This window comes from Cervus elaphus, chromosome 21, assembly GCF_910594005.1.
Source record: "Cervus elaphus chromosome 21, mCerEla1.1, whole genome shotgun sequence".
Lineage (NCBI taxonomy): Eukaryota > Metazoa > Chordata > Mammalia > Artiodactyla > Cervidae > Cervus > Cervus elaphus.
In genome coordinates this window covers 66450684-66465663 of record NC_057835.1, presented here as the reverse complement: position 1 = coordinate 66465663, position 14980 = coordinate 66450684, and the positions used below count along the sequence as shown (strand labels likewise).

General features: G+C 35.2%; 1 protein-coding gene across 13 annotated transcripts in view; it reads left to right on the top strand.

Moving 5' to 3' along the window:
• Window positions 1–14980, top strand: part of VPS13B (vacuolar protein sorting 13 homolog B) — a 775932-nt gene that overhangs the window by 99147 nt on the left and 661805 nt on the right. For all 13 annotated transcript variants that reach the window (XR_006336417.1, XM_043880234.1, XM_043880239.1 and 10 more), the window contains 2 exons: window positions 2968–3137; window positions 6711–6905. Coding sequence is in view for 12 of the 13 variants with exons in the window: in XM_043880234.1 (XP_043736169.1) it covers window positions 2968–3137; window positions 6711–6905 (365 nt within the window). In the remaining variant the exon portion in view is untranslated. The remainder of the gene's footprint in view (window positions 1–2967; window positions 3138–6710; window positions 6906–14980) is intronic.

Genomic DNA, 14980 nt, shown 5'->3' with positions numbered 1-14980 from the left:
GATCCAACCAGTCCATCCTAAAGGAAATCAGTCCTGAATATTCATTGGAAGGATTGATGACGATGCTCCAATACTTTGACCACCTGATGGGGAGAGCTGACTTATAAGAAAAGACCCTGATCCTGGGAAAGATTGAAGGCAGGTGGAGAAGGGGATGACAGAGGATGAGATGGTTGGATGGCATCACTGTCTCTATGAACCTGAGTTTGAGCAAGCTCCGGTGCTGATTATGGACAGGGAAGCCTGGCATGCTGCAGTCCATGGGATCTCAAAGAGTTGGACACTACTTGAATGACTGAACTGAACTGAGGATAGTATGTACAGAAAACGGTGTCAGCACCACATTTTGTGGAGGATGTGAGGAAGGCTAGGTTACTGATTCGTTGCTGCTAAGAATGTGAAATGGTACAGCCACTTCTAAGAACGGTTTGACAGATTTTTTAAAAACACAATACAGCTGCCATGTAGCCAGCAACTGCATTCCTGGGCATTTATCCCAGAGAAATGAAAACTAATGTCCACACAAAAAACAGTATATAACTAATTTTTATCATGTTAAAGCCAACACTGGTACGTAATTTGGGAGACTAGGGTGACTCTGTTTCATGATGTTGTCTTAGACCCAGAATTCCTTCTATCTTGTTTTCCTGCCATCTGAGATACCTCATTTGCATGCTCAATGTTGACTCAGCATTACAATGTCTAGTTTTAGTCAGTAGCAGGTAGGGTAAGAGAAAATGGTAGGTATGTAGTTTCATTTGATGACATGGCACAGTCATTTTATTGACCCAAACTTAGTAGTGTATCCTTGTACCCAGCAGCCAGGTAGGCTGGAAAATATGTTCTCTAGAAGGAGTCCATACACTTGAGTTAAAATTCAGATTTTTTTTTTTTTTTGGTAAAAAAAAAAAAGCCATTTGAATTCTCTTCCACAGTTGGCTTATGCTACACACACACACACACGTGCATATACATGTTTATGTAAAATGCATTATTTGAAGCAGTTTATCATTTCAGAAATATGACGTATGTAAAGAAACTGCTGCTAAATGACTTTATACATGCAGTTCTTTTTCTGAGTAATTAGCAGTTCTCCTCCACTCTTTTTTTTTTAATTAGTTATTTCCTTGAAGTGTAATATATGTACTGGAAAGGACACAAAAATCTAAGGATAAAATTTTGTCAATGTTGTAAACCTAACCACATCTATATGATTAACTGTTCAGGATATGGAACCTTACCAGCACTCCAGAATATTCCTTCCTGCCCTCTTTTGATTATTACTCTGACCCCCAAGGGGTCAGACTCTTCATACTTATAACATCCTAGATTTAATGTGGCATATTTTATTAAAATTTTTTTTTTTATATTTTATGTATTTTTTACTGTAGTGGGTCCGTATTGCTGCACCTTGGCTTTCTCTGCTTGCGGCGAGCAGGGCTACTCTTCATTGTGGTGTGCAGGCATCTGACTGCAGTGGCCTCTGGTTTTGGAGCACAGGCTCTAGACGTACAGGCTTTAGTAGTTGCGGCACACTGGTTCAGTTTCTCCGTGTCGTGTGGGATCTTCCCAGATCAGAGACTGAACCCTTGCTCCCTGCGTTGGCAGGCAGGTTCTTAACCACTGGAGCCTGTATATCTTTTGGCATATTTTAGAACTCATGTAAATGTAAGCACACAGTGTATACTCATTTGTCATTGACTTTAGTTTACATTATGTTTATGGTATTCATTCTCCTTTCCTTTTAGTATCCCATTTTGTGAATATTCCATAACTTACTTATCCATTTTACTGATGATGAGGTTTTGTTTAGTTTCTAGTTTTTGGTTATTATGATAGTGATGCTGCCAACATTCTAGTACATCCCTTTTGATAAACATAAGTATTCATTTCTGTTGGGAATTTAAGAGTAGAATCACTTAGGTAAAGTGATTATGTATGTTACCTTTAGTATATATTTCCAAACTGATTTCCCAAGTGTATGTCTATCAGCACTGTAGAAGTTTAGTTGCCGTTGATCAGGGGTTTGGTCAGTTATGACTTACTTACTGCCTCTTTTTGCATAGCTCATCAGTTGATAATGGATTTTGCATTTCAAATATTGGAAAAATACAAATAAGGTTGATGTTTTGTGACACATGAAAACTATATGAAATCTAATTTTCATTTTTTATAGGTAAAATTTTATTGGAACATAGTCATCCTCATTCAGTTATGCTTTGTCTGTGGCTGCTTTTTTACTTCAGTGGCAGAAGTGAATAATTGTGACAAACTAACACACAAAACCTAAAGTATTTTCTTTGTGGCTCTTTATGGAAAAAGTTTGCTGGTGCATACTTACCAACTTTTGTATTCTTAATCTTTTTCATTTTAGCTTTTCCAGTGGATGTGTAGTGCTACCACATTGTTACATTATTTGTGGTTATCTGGTATCTTAATGATGTTAACTAGCTTTTGATGTAACTTTTGCATTTGAATATGTTATCTTTTGTTTGTTCAAGGCTTTTTTGCCCATTTTTCCATTGGATTATTCATTTACTTTTGATTTTTAGGTGGTTGTAAATTTTTTAGTACGTTGCAGGTACAAATCCTTTGTGGAGATACCGATGTCTGTCTATGTATCTGTCTGTGACAAGTATTTTCTCCTAGTCTGTTGGCTTGAATTGATATTAACTTCAGTGGTATTTTTATGAAAGGAAGCTATTATTCTTTTAATGACAGATTAAGAATTTCTTTAAAATATTTAACATATATTTAAAAATATAAAACATACATTCTTATATAGCAAAGGCATACATTTTCTAGAGCAAAGTAATTTATTCTCGTTAAAGGTAGCACTATTTTACAGCTGCTTCCTTGTTGAAAAAGAATTTGACCTTCAAATTTGGAGAACTAATTAATTTTTTAGTTAACTAAGAAAATTATTTAAAAATAATTTTTCATTGAATTTTTATTATTTCACTTTAGATATTAAAGATGAAAGTGAAACAATGCTGAATCCTGAGGAAGTGGCATCTTTGGAGGAATATATTCCTACTCGACATACAAGTGTTACTCTCCTCAAATGTACCTTCACAATTTTCATGGCTGAATTCAATTTGCTGGATCATTTGCTACCTGTTATTATGGGGGAAAAGGTATACTTTGATATTCACTACTTGTTTTCTCATATATGCGTATTGGTCCTATGATATTGTAAGAGTAAATTGTGTAAGAGTATCTTTTATATAGTTATCCATGATGATGTTAAGCAATGTAACTATGATTGTTAATTCTTAGAAAGTAAGATGAGATGGTTAGATAGCAGTGACTCAATGGACATGAATTTTAGCAAACTCCAGGAGATAGGAGGACAGGGAAGGACATGGAAGCCTGGCATGCTGCAGTCCATGAGGTCACAAAGAGTTGGACATGACTTAGAGACTGAACAACAACAACATATAAATAATTAAATGGGTTAACCTCAAGCCAAAGCTCTATGAAGAAATGTTGAAGTACATGGGCCTAGATAGCAGACCATGTATAAGCTACGACACCTTTCAGCACTTTGCTTTATATCTGATCTCTAAGCCTTATTTTCCTTTTCTGAGAAACAAAAGAAAATTCTAAGTTTTCATTTTGGCTGCTGGTCATCCAGTAAAGAAGCAAAAAGTCCCAGATAGATTAAGATAGTTAATTACTTGCATAGACAGCAAAAGCAAATCAGTAATCGTGTCAGCTTATCTTGTCCCTTTCAGGATAACCCTGAATCTAGGGCACCACCTGGCCTGCAGCACACATGGTAGGGTGCCCTGTTGACAGGGATTCGGCTCCATGCTGCAGCCAAGCAGTTATAGAGCCTTACGGTGTACTCTGAAAGATCGACAGCCCCCTGAATGAGGGATGCTACTGAGAAAATTGCCTGTAGCAGCATTTTTCAAGATGAGAAATTGAGCGAGAAATGATCTTCTAGCAGTTCTGTTTTCCTCTGTTTTGATAATATCACAGGATGCTCTGCCATTAGGTCTGTTGTGGTTTAAGCCTTACTTTGTGGTCTACATGGATTTTAAGATTGCCAGAGTGCTGGCATTTAACAGTTCCCCCAAAGTACTTAGCTCCTAGAATGATTTAGAATATTCAATGAGATAATGTGTCTAAACCATTTTTGCACATAGTAGGATCCCAATGATTATTACTGTGTTTGTTAACACTTATTAGATGCTTAATATTTTAGGTACATAACCAATGAATTGCTTTCTGAGTCTGCTATATACATATAAAGTATTATCTGTTATTTTTAATTTATTATTTTGGGGGATGTATTTCTTTTCATGGTGATATACTGATTACAGAAATAAAAATTGTCCTAACTTTAAATAAGAAGAGCTTGTGGAGGTATGGCAAAGAATTAAGATGCATTAATTTCATTTTGTGTATTTGGTCTCTATCAGCCACTGGTAATTTATTCATTGTGTTTCTGGGTAAAGAGATCATCTGGGAAAATTTTAGTGGAGAAAAATTAAGATATGTTAGTATAGACGAATTTTAAAGTAACTATGATTAATAAGTTGAAGAAAGAAACAAAAAACTAGAATTCTAAAGTTCAAAAGATTTCACTCTATTAAAAAAAGAACAAAGTGAAATTCTGGAACCGAGACCAGTAACACAATCTAGAAAAAAGAGGATGAAAAAAGACACACCATTTAATTGCTAATCAAAGGAAGGATAGAATGACTATTTTACACTTGATCTTAGCCAAAAGGCTGAGAAGCAATGAATGACTATTTTAGAATCAGAAAATGTAGAGCTTAAGACAAGAGTTATGAGTAGAGATAAAAATAGTCATTCCATATGATAAGTGTTGACTCAAAGGGTGAACAATAGATAATTATCAGATGATATGTTGAATGAAAGAAGTAGACATAAGTATATACTTATGTGTGATTCTGTTCAAGTGAAGTTGACAAACAGAACTAATCTGTGATGATCAAGGTGAGAATATTGGCCACCCCTGGTGGGGCCCTACTAGTGTGCTTGAAATGTGTGGTGATAACACACATGGAAATTTGTTGAGCTGTATGTTTAAAATTTCTATGCTTTACTGTATATTATATCTCAGTGAAAGTGAAGTGGCTCAGTCGTGTCCGACTCTCTGTGACCCCATGGACTGTAGCCTGTCAGGCTCCTCCGTCCATGGGATTCTCCAGGCAAGAATAGTGGAGTGGGTTGCCACTTCCTTCCCCAGGGGATCTTCCCGACCCAGGGATCAAACCCTGGTGTCCCACACTGCAGGCAGACTCTTTACTGTCTGAGCCACCAGGGGCTCCTGTATTTTAGTAATCCAAAATAAAGTCCTTTAATATAATAATTGCTCAATAAATGATGGTTTACAAATTATTAGTGAGTCAGAAAAGAAGAATTGTATGTCCAGCTTAGTTTTAGGCACAGTTCCTCAGTAATGGCTCTATTGACCTTTTGGGCTATAGAAGTGTCACATAGCACTTACTGTATTTAGCCAATGCCTGCTAAATGCCAATTGGTTCCCCTATTCTTGTGATGATGAAAGATGGACAAAACAGATTGCTCTTCCCAGATAATTTTCACATACTTTTTGCTGGAGGTTTATACTGTTCCTCATTGAGAGTTACAGGTATGGAAATAAGTTCAAGGACCAGAGTTGATGGCTTGCTAATCAATTTCATACCCTGGATGTGTGGAAGTTTATCTGTATTTACTCCGAAGCTTAGAAAGATTCTGTAACACTAAAAATACCAAGCCTACCTTGAGACTCTTAGGGCTTAATGAGCCTTTAGCGTGTTTACTATTAGTAGATATAATATGGACCAGAAATTTTTCTGTCCTACAAACTTTGCTTATTGTCAACATCTTTCAGATTGTCTAGAGTAGTCCACTTAGTCCTTTAGTCATCTAAATGTGATAAAAAGAAAGAAGATAAAGGCACTGCCATATCTGGGATTTGGGGGGAAATTATCAAGTTAAGAAAATACTTTTTTTTTTTTTCCCCGTTTATTTTTATTAGTTGGAGGCTAATTACTTTACAATATTGTAGTGGTTTTTGCCATACATTGACATGAATCAGCCATGGATTTACATGTATTCCCCATCCCGACACCCCCTCCCTCTCCATCCCATCCCTCTGGGTCTTCCCAGTGCACCAGTCCCGAGCACTTGTCTCATGCATCCAACCTGGTCTGGTGATCTGTTTCACCCTTGATAGTATACTTGTTTCAATGCTGTTCTCTCTGAACATCCCACCCTCGCCTTCTCCCACAGAGTCCCAAAGTCTGTTCTGTACATCTGTGTCTCTTTTTCTGTTTTGCATATAGGGTTATCGTTACATTATTTTTAAATTCCATATATATGCGTTAGTATACTGTATTGGTCAAGAAAATACTTTCAATGTACTGAGGCATTTAGTTTCAGTATTCTAGTTGACTAAAAAAATAAAAAGCTCTAGCTGAAAGGGCATTGATAATTCTGCAGTAAGTAGGACTTCTTTGAAATCTTTTTTTCTTTTTCTTAAATATTGGCGCAAATTGAGTACTTAAAAATAGGAGGTGTTTGGTTATGGTAAGAGAGTCCTACAGGAAGGCATCGTTTCTGGGATAATTTGATGTCACTACATTATGTGTCACCCTGAAGTGTCTCTAGAGGACATGACATAGCAGTTACCTCTCTGGAAATATAAAGTGATCATTATTATTTTCCAGAACTCAAGTAACTTCATGAATACTACAAACTTCCAGTCTCTTCGGCCTTTGCCTTCTGTTCAGATACTGGTGGATAAAATTAATCTGGAACATTCTGTGCCGATGTATGCTGAACAGTTGGTGCATGTGGTCAGCAGCCTTACTCAGCCTTCTGATAATCTGCTTCATTATTGCTATGCACATTGCTACCTTAAGGTATGAAAAGTGAATCTTCTTGTGTATTAATATGTGGTTTGCTTTGGGAGAATCAAATCTTTTTTTTTTTGGAGTTGTAATTTTACAGAATTAGTACCGTATTAGATGAGATTTAAATAAGATATACATATATATTCATTATTCAGTATAATTAACATAAAAATAAAGATGTCCCTGCATTAAAGATTTCTTCAATTATTTGGTGTTAATAGCTTGGTATTTATAAGATAATGGTAATTAAAACTTTCGAAGATTGTATTTATCATTGATTATAAGCAATGAGAGATTTTAAAACTAAGGATGTTTTAAAAAATTCATAATTTCTTTCAAGGGAATATTTATGTGAGACAGTGTTTTGCAAAGTGGGTATAACGGGTTTGTTTTTAGTCATTTTCCTCTTATTCAATCCATCTTAATTTTATGCAAAGAAAAAGTTTATTACTTTAAATCACATTGTGAAAGTCGCTCAGTCGTGTCTGACTCTTCGTGACCCCATGAACTGTATAGTCCATGGAATTCTCCAGGCCAGAATACTGGAGTGGGTAGCCATTCCCTTCTCCAGGGAATCTTCCCAAACCAGGGGTTGAATCCAGGTCTCCCACATTGCAGGCGGATTGTTTACCAGGTAAGCCACCAGGGAAGCCTAAGAATACTGCAGTGGATAGCCTATCCCTTCTCCAGTGGATCTTCCCGACCCAGGAATGAAACTGGGGTCTTCTGCATTGCAGGCGGATTCTTTACCGGCTGAAGTACGATGGAAGCCCCTTGCATCAAGTTATGTAAATTGTTGGAGACTTTGTTCAGCTTTTCCATCTCTCTCACTCTTTTATTTTTAAATAAATAAGTAATACATGCCAGTATCAAGTCAGTCAGTTCAGTTGCTCAGTTGTGTCCAACTCTTTGCGACCCCGTGAACCGCAGCACGCCAGGCCTCCCTGTCCATCACCAACTCCCCGAGTTTACCCAAACTCATGTCCATTGAGTTGATGATGCCATCTAACCATCTCATCCTCTGTCGTCCCCTTCTCCTCCCGCCTTCAATCTTTCCCAACAGCTGGGTCTTTTCAAATGAGTCAGCTCTCCACACCAGGTGGCCAAAGTACTGGAGTTTCAGCTTCAACATCAGTCCTTCCAATGAACACCCAGGACTGGTCTCCTTTAGGATGGACTGGTTGGATCTACTTGCAGTCCAAGGGACTCTAAAGAGTCTTCTCCAAAACCACAGTTCAAAAGCATCAATTCTTTGATGCTCAGCTTTCTTTATAGTCCAACTCTCACATCCATACATGACCACTGAAAAAACCATAACCTTTACTATACGGACCTTTGTTGGCAAAGTAATGTCTCTGCTTTTTAATATGCTGTCTAGGTTGGTCATAACTTTCCTTCCAAGGAGTAAGTGTCTTTTAATTTCGTGGCTGCCATCACCATCTGCAGTGATTTTGGAGCCCCCAAGAAATAAAGTCTGACACTGTTTCCACTGTTTCTCCATCTATTTGCCATGAAGTGATGAGACCAGATGCCATGATCTTAGTTTTCTGAATGTTGAGCTTTAAGCCAACTTTTTCACTCTCCTCTTTCACTTTCATCAAGAGGCTCTTTAGTTCTTCCTCACTTTCTGCCATAAGTGAGGTATCATCTGAATATCTGAGGTTATTGACATTTCTTCCAGCATTCTTGATTTCAGCTTGTGCTTCATCCCAGCGTTTCTCATGATGTACTCTGCATATAAGTTAAAAAAGCACAGTGACATTATACAGCCTTAATGTACTCCTTTTCCTATTTGGAACCAGTCTGTTGTTCCATGTCCAGTTCTAACTGTTGCTTCCTGACCTGCATATAGGTTTCTCAAGAGGCAGGTCAGGTGGTCTGGTATTCCCATCTCTTTCAGAATTTTCCTCAGTTTATTGTGATCCACACAGTCAAAGGCTTTAGCATAGTCAATAAAGCAGAAATAGATGTTTTTCTAGAACTCTCTTGCTTTTTTGATGATCCAGTGGATGTTGGCAATTTGATCTCTGGTTCCTCTGCCTTTTCTAAAACCAGCTTGAACATCTGGAAGTTCACGGTTCACGTGTTGTTGAAGTGTGGCTTGGAGAATTTTCAGTATTGCTTTAGTAGCGTGTGAGATGAATGCAACTGTGTGGTAGTTTGAGCATTCTTTGGGATTGCCTTTCTTTGGGATTGGAATGAAAGCTGACTTTTTCCAGTTTGTGGCCACTGCTGAGTTTTCCAAATTTGCTGACAGATAGAGTGTAGCACTTTTACAGCATAGGTACTTACAAATAGGTAAACTCAAATTTTGAGTAATAAGTGTTTTTACTAAGCAAACAGACATGTGTAATGTAAGTAGAGATAGCATATACCTAATTAATTTCTGTTTTATGGACTAAAGGAAACTTTGCCAAGTTTAATTCAAGAATAAGTACTAAAAATGCTCTATATTTTTTGTAAAGTATGAAGATTAGAGGACTGCAGTAATAGACTTCACTTTATTGGTTTATACTTGATAGTTTGATCTTTTAAAGTTCTTAAATATCTGTGTCTCTATAAAGAGAAACCAATTTAAAGATACTAGTTATATATCACCTACAGGCATATTTAAATTTAAGACATTAAAATTTGACTGTTTTCAAACCATGTATAATGGGAAAACATGTTTTTTAGATGTCTGTGGAAAGCTGATTTTTAAGATGATGGAGAAAGAAATTCTACTCCCTTGATGGAGTTGACAGTATTATGTTTCAAAGAGGTGTAAACACAGGATAGTATGATTCTTTAGGGCCCATTGTTGTAATGATCTGTTACAAATGTTTTATGTCATATGTAGAGTAGTAGAAAATATTTTTGAAAGTTATATACATAGAGAATATATTGCACTTGTACTTTTTCATTTATTCCCAAAATTAATACACTGAGGTGTATTGGGACAACTTGAATATCAGATTATTTTGTTAAGAATATCTGCCTGTTTTATCAAAGCAAGTGTAATTTTGGCAGTTCTTTCCAAGGTATTAAACTTACATGGGGTTCATTCATTTGGTAAATGCTGAGTTCTTTCTGTATTGCAGACACTTAGCATTAAAAATGAGTTAGGCATGCCCCATCCTCAAGGAAAATCATCTCCAAAGCTATTGGTCAACGGTATGATTGTCATTCATGCTGACATAAAAGTCATTGGTATTATATTAACTGCTCACTCGAACTTCCAGGAAACTGTAAAAGTTAAAGTGTAGTCCAGATAAAATTATGTTTTGGGAAAAGGTTTTCACTCCATTTGTATCTAGTTGTCGTTTATATTTTAGTTAAGTTTGACTCCAGCTCTAATGGATAAGTTAAATGTCCCAGGACGTTAGTATTGGGCGTAGTATATGTAGAAAAACTTTTCATTGGTGTTAAAAATTTTGAATACTCTAAAAAATAAAGCCTTGAATCTTGACAATTTGATTGCATTTAAAAAAATTTAATTGCATTTCTGCTGCTTCTTCAGTGACTTAGTATGTTTTAAAACTTTAAGGATTTGGTAGAGACTTTTAGTTTCATGACTGTTTGGAACTGGCTAAAAATACCAGTTTGTTATAAAGTTTATAGCAGTTCATGTTACTTTGGGATGATTACTGTAACCTTTGAGGAAGTTTTCAAAGGTTAATTTTCACTATTACAGTCTTAAAATACTACAGTGAAAGATTTAAATGTCTATTTCATGTGTTTGGCATTTTAAACTCTAATTTTCAATTAAATACTCGTGCTTAAGTTTTAATCTGTATATGTAAATGTGAGTGTATTGACTGTTTGACAAGATAGTATATTCTTCCCCCTTCATGTAATGACATTTATTAATTGAGAGAGTTGGCATGGAAGGAAACATACAGGTGGAACTTTCATATGTCTTATCAAGTCCTCTTTATTGAAATGCTAAACCCATCTTTGAATATGTGTGGAATCAAGTAGCTAAGACACTACAAGGCACCTGAGTTTTGAAGCATATAAAAAATAAATTAGTGAAAGCATTCTGTAAATTATAGAAAAATACATAAATTTAAGGCCTTTTTGCATAGGGTGGCAAAGAGTCGGACACGACTGAGTGACTAACACACACAGACACACAGGGCTTTGTTACTCATAAGGATCAGGTATGGCAGATGCTTCAGAGAGATCAAGAAACTTCTAGTAGGATCAAAACCCTTTGATTTTGTTGGATTTGGGAATATTTGACATCAAGTAAAGAACTTTCCCTGGAGATTTCAAGGAACTGTGCTTTCATATATGGTTGATAGATGTATGATTGGTATCATTTGGATTTTGCAGGATGTAATAAATTTGAAAACACACATCCATTCCAATTTTCAATATATATACTATAGTAGTGGCCAGCAGACTTTTCTTTGAAGGTTAAGATACTATTTTAGGCTTTGTGGGCTATGAGGCAAAATTTAGGATGCTGAATAGGTACTTAAATAATAAGAGAACAAATTTCCATTCATTTGAGTTGACAGAATTGAAAATGCAGGATAGGACTCTTTTTGTAATATAGTTTTACTGATGAGGAGAAGGAAATTCTTTTTCTTGGGATAGCATTTCACCTAATTGGAGTTTCAACTAACTTAATGTTCCCAATCATCAAATCAGTTGTAAATGTACATGTATAAAACTCATTCTTAGCTTGTAGGTAGTACAAAAACAGTGATTGGAATTTGACTTGTGTGCTGTAGTTAGTTGACCCTTGTCTTAGAGAAATTTTTGTGTATACAGATATGTACAAGTTGAAGTCTATAAAACCCACATGAATATTTTTCTGTAGCATAATTTTTGGTGGGAATATTAGGAAGCATAATAGAATGTATAATGTGATGCCATTTATGTAAATTAAGAAGGTAAAATAGTGCTAAAGATTGTTCAGATATAAAATGGCTTATAAATGTGTAACAAAAGAGCAGGATGCATTCTGAACTCCTGAAAAATCAAGGCATGATCAGGGGGAGGTGCAGTGAGACTAGTGTGAGGGTCATGGTTCATGTAAACTTTAGTTATGTAATAAGGTCTTTAATTTTTAAATACCTTTATTGAGGTAATTTGAATACCATAAAGTCACCTTTTTTAAAGAATAGAAATTAGTGATTTTAGTCTTTTCACAGAGTTAAAGCAACCATTACCACTGTCTAGTTCCAGAACATTTTTGTCACCTCCCAAAAAGAAAGCATTAGTATTTACTCTCCATTTACTCCTCATACCTTCTGTAAACACTGATCTGCTCTCTGTATGTGTTTGCCTAGTCTGGATATTTCATATAAATGGAATCGTACAACGTTCAGTCTTTTGTGACTGGCTTCTTTTCTCTTAGCATAATGTTTTTCAAAGTTCGTCCATGTTGTCACATGTATCAGTACTTTATTCCATTTTTATGAGAGAATAATACATTGTATGGATATGTGCTATATTTTGTTTATGCATTTATCCGATTGGTGGACATTGTGTTACTTCCAATATTTAGCTGTTCCGAATAAGATAGCTATGAATATTTCTGTATAGTTTGTGTGTAAACACAAGTTTTATTACTCTTGGGTATATACCTTGGTGTGGAGCTGTCTATTCTTCAACATTTTTAGGAACTGCCAAACTTTTTGTTCAGAGGGATTCTTGCATTGTTTTACTGTCCCAGTAGTAGTGGCTCAGGGTTCTTACATTTCCACATCCTCACTGACACTTGTTACTGTCTTTTTGATTTTAATCATCTTAATGATTGTGAACTGGTGTCTTCTTGTGGTTTTGATGCATTTCCCTAGTAACTAATGATGTTGAGCAGTTTTTTTTTTCTTGTGGTTCTTGGACATTTGTATATATTCTTTGGAAAATATTAAAATCTTTTGCCCATTTTAAAATGAAGTTCTTTTGTCTTTTTATTGTTGAGTTATAAGCATCCTTCTGTATTCTGAAGGCTTTTATTTCATTAATGCTATAGGTGACAGCATGACAATATTCATTTAAAAAATCTGGGTGATGAAAAAATTTATTATTTATTGTTTCCTCACTTAAATTTTGTTGGAAAAAAAATTAGGAGAAAATACTTAGTTTTTTTGCATAAGGTATCAGTTTCAGTCCAAAGTTCATTTTTGTTTCAATGAATACATGACTAGAAACTAGATTTAGAGGGCTTAAGGAATGAGTAGGCAATGAAAAAAATGTAGCATTTTACAGCCTACTCTTTTAAGACTTTTGCTGATGCCAAATGAGAAATAGAATTTCACTAATGGTTGGAGGGGAGAGGTAGTGATAAGATTGTTTTTTTCCTTTAAGAGTAAGTTGAGAATCAACCATATATTTTTGGATAGGGGAAGGAAGGGGTAGGGTGAGGAAGTAAGGCAGAGTGAAATTGTGTTCCAGCAATAGGTAATTCTGAAGAAGCCCTTTATGCTTTTTAGACTTCATTTTTCCCTTATTTAAGAAGAGGTGATTTAGTTCAATTGTTCTTTAATAGAATTTTTTAAGAGATGGCAGTACATGTTTAACTTTTCATTTAACATGGTATATAAGTCATCTTTCTCAAGTTGGTACTTCCTTCAGCTGAGACTTCTATTAGTAGTTGCACTTAATTGCTTCATACATTCTTTTTGCCTCAGCCTATTGGTTTGCAATGTTAAGTGCTTTTATTATATTTCCAAGTTTATGAACAGTCCTGTTGAAAACAACCTCAATTCATACAGTGCTGATTTCCCTTTTTCTGGATAAAGTATTTGTAATCTTGGCCAAGTGTTGTTGCCAGGTTATTTGGTTATGTAGCTATTGCAAATCTTCGCGTCTTATTGCTGTGATTGAAAAGAGTTGAAAATTGGTTATTTTGAAATAATTATTTTTGATATGGTAGATAGGCCCTTTTTCACTGTAGTTTATACTTGAATATTACCTGGAGTCCTCTCTGGGTAGTACGTAAATTTAGTAAAAGCTTAAAAAAATTACTGAATAATCTGCAGGACTTTCTCCAAAGTCCTTTGCAGTTCTGAAAACAACCAGCAGGGGATCTCCTCAACACCCATTTTTCATCTGAATACATTAATGATAGCATCTGTGCTTATACTGTTGGGACATTTATAGAATATTAGAAAGTAGCTTGAGAGAGTTCTTAGTTGAACACAGATAATCTAGTTTGAGAAAGTTTTACCATGATTTGTACTTTAGAAATATTTGGAAGTTGGGCGTTATTTTAATAATCATACTTTGTATCAAGTGGTATTGATAATTATAAATTAAAGAAACCTTTAAATACTGGGTCTTTCAGAGGAAATGTGAAATTCTGAAACTGTACAGTTCCTAGAAGTTCTTTGCATATATTGTTTCTTAGAGCAAGTCTTCAAAGAGTTTAAGTGTGGAATGACTTAATTTTTAAAGTTGATCAGTTAAATATTAGAAACATGGTTTTTTCTTGTCAATACTTTCTTGTATCGTGGTTAATAGTGGGATTTATAGGAATCAATAGGGATATCACTTTCATTTTTCTTGATAGCGATTAAGTAGGTCTTTTGAAATTCAGTTTGAAAATGTGAAATTCTCTTGCCTGTTTTCCAAAAAATTACTTTATTGCTAACTGACTTTACAGGAAAAGATTTGACATTATCAACTTGATGAATGATAGCACAATAGCTTTTTGAAACTGTTTGAAAGTAGTTTAATACTGCTTTCTAAGAAATTATTAGTTTATATTCATTAAATGAAAGTATTTTATTGAAAATTGGTTTTTGAGGTATTTTGAATATGTTTAACCGTAGATTTTAGGAGCTAATATTAATCCAAGAGGTAAGAAAGTTAGTGCTTGATAAACTGAAGGAATAAAAAATAGTAATGAAAGATAAAATCTGGGGTTAAACTGCTTTTGCATGTTGTTGTTCAAAACAGTAACTTCGTTTTGTATCTCTGTGTTTCCAGTTTGAAACGTTTACTTTATTGAAAATAGTGGAAGAAGAAATATCATATTCAGTTCTCTGCAGTGTTTCATGTAAAATGTGATATTACATGGATTCTTCCTATTAAGGCAATGTAGTGTTCAGGAATTTCAGGGAATGCTTATATTTTTTTGAGTGTGA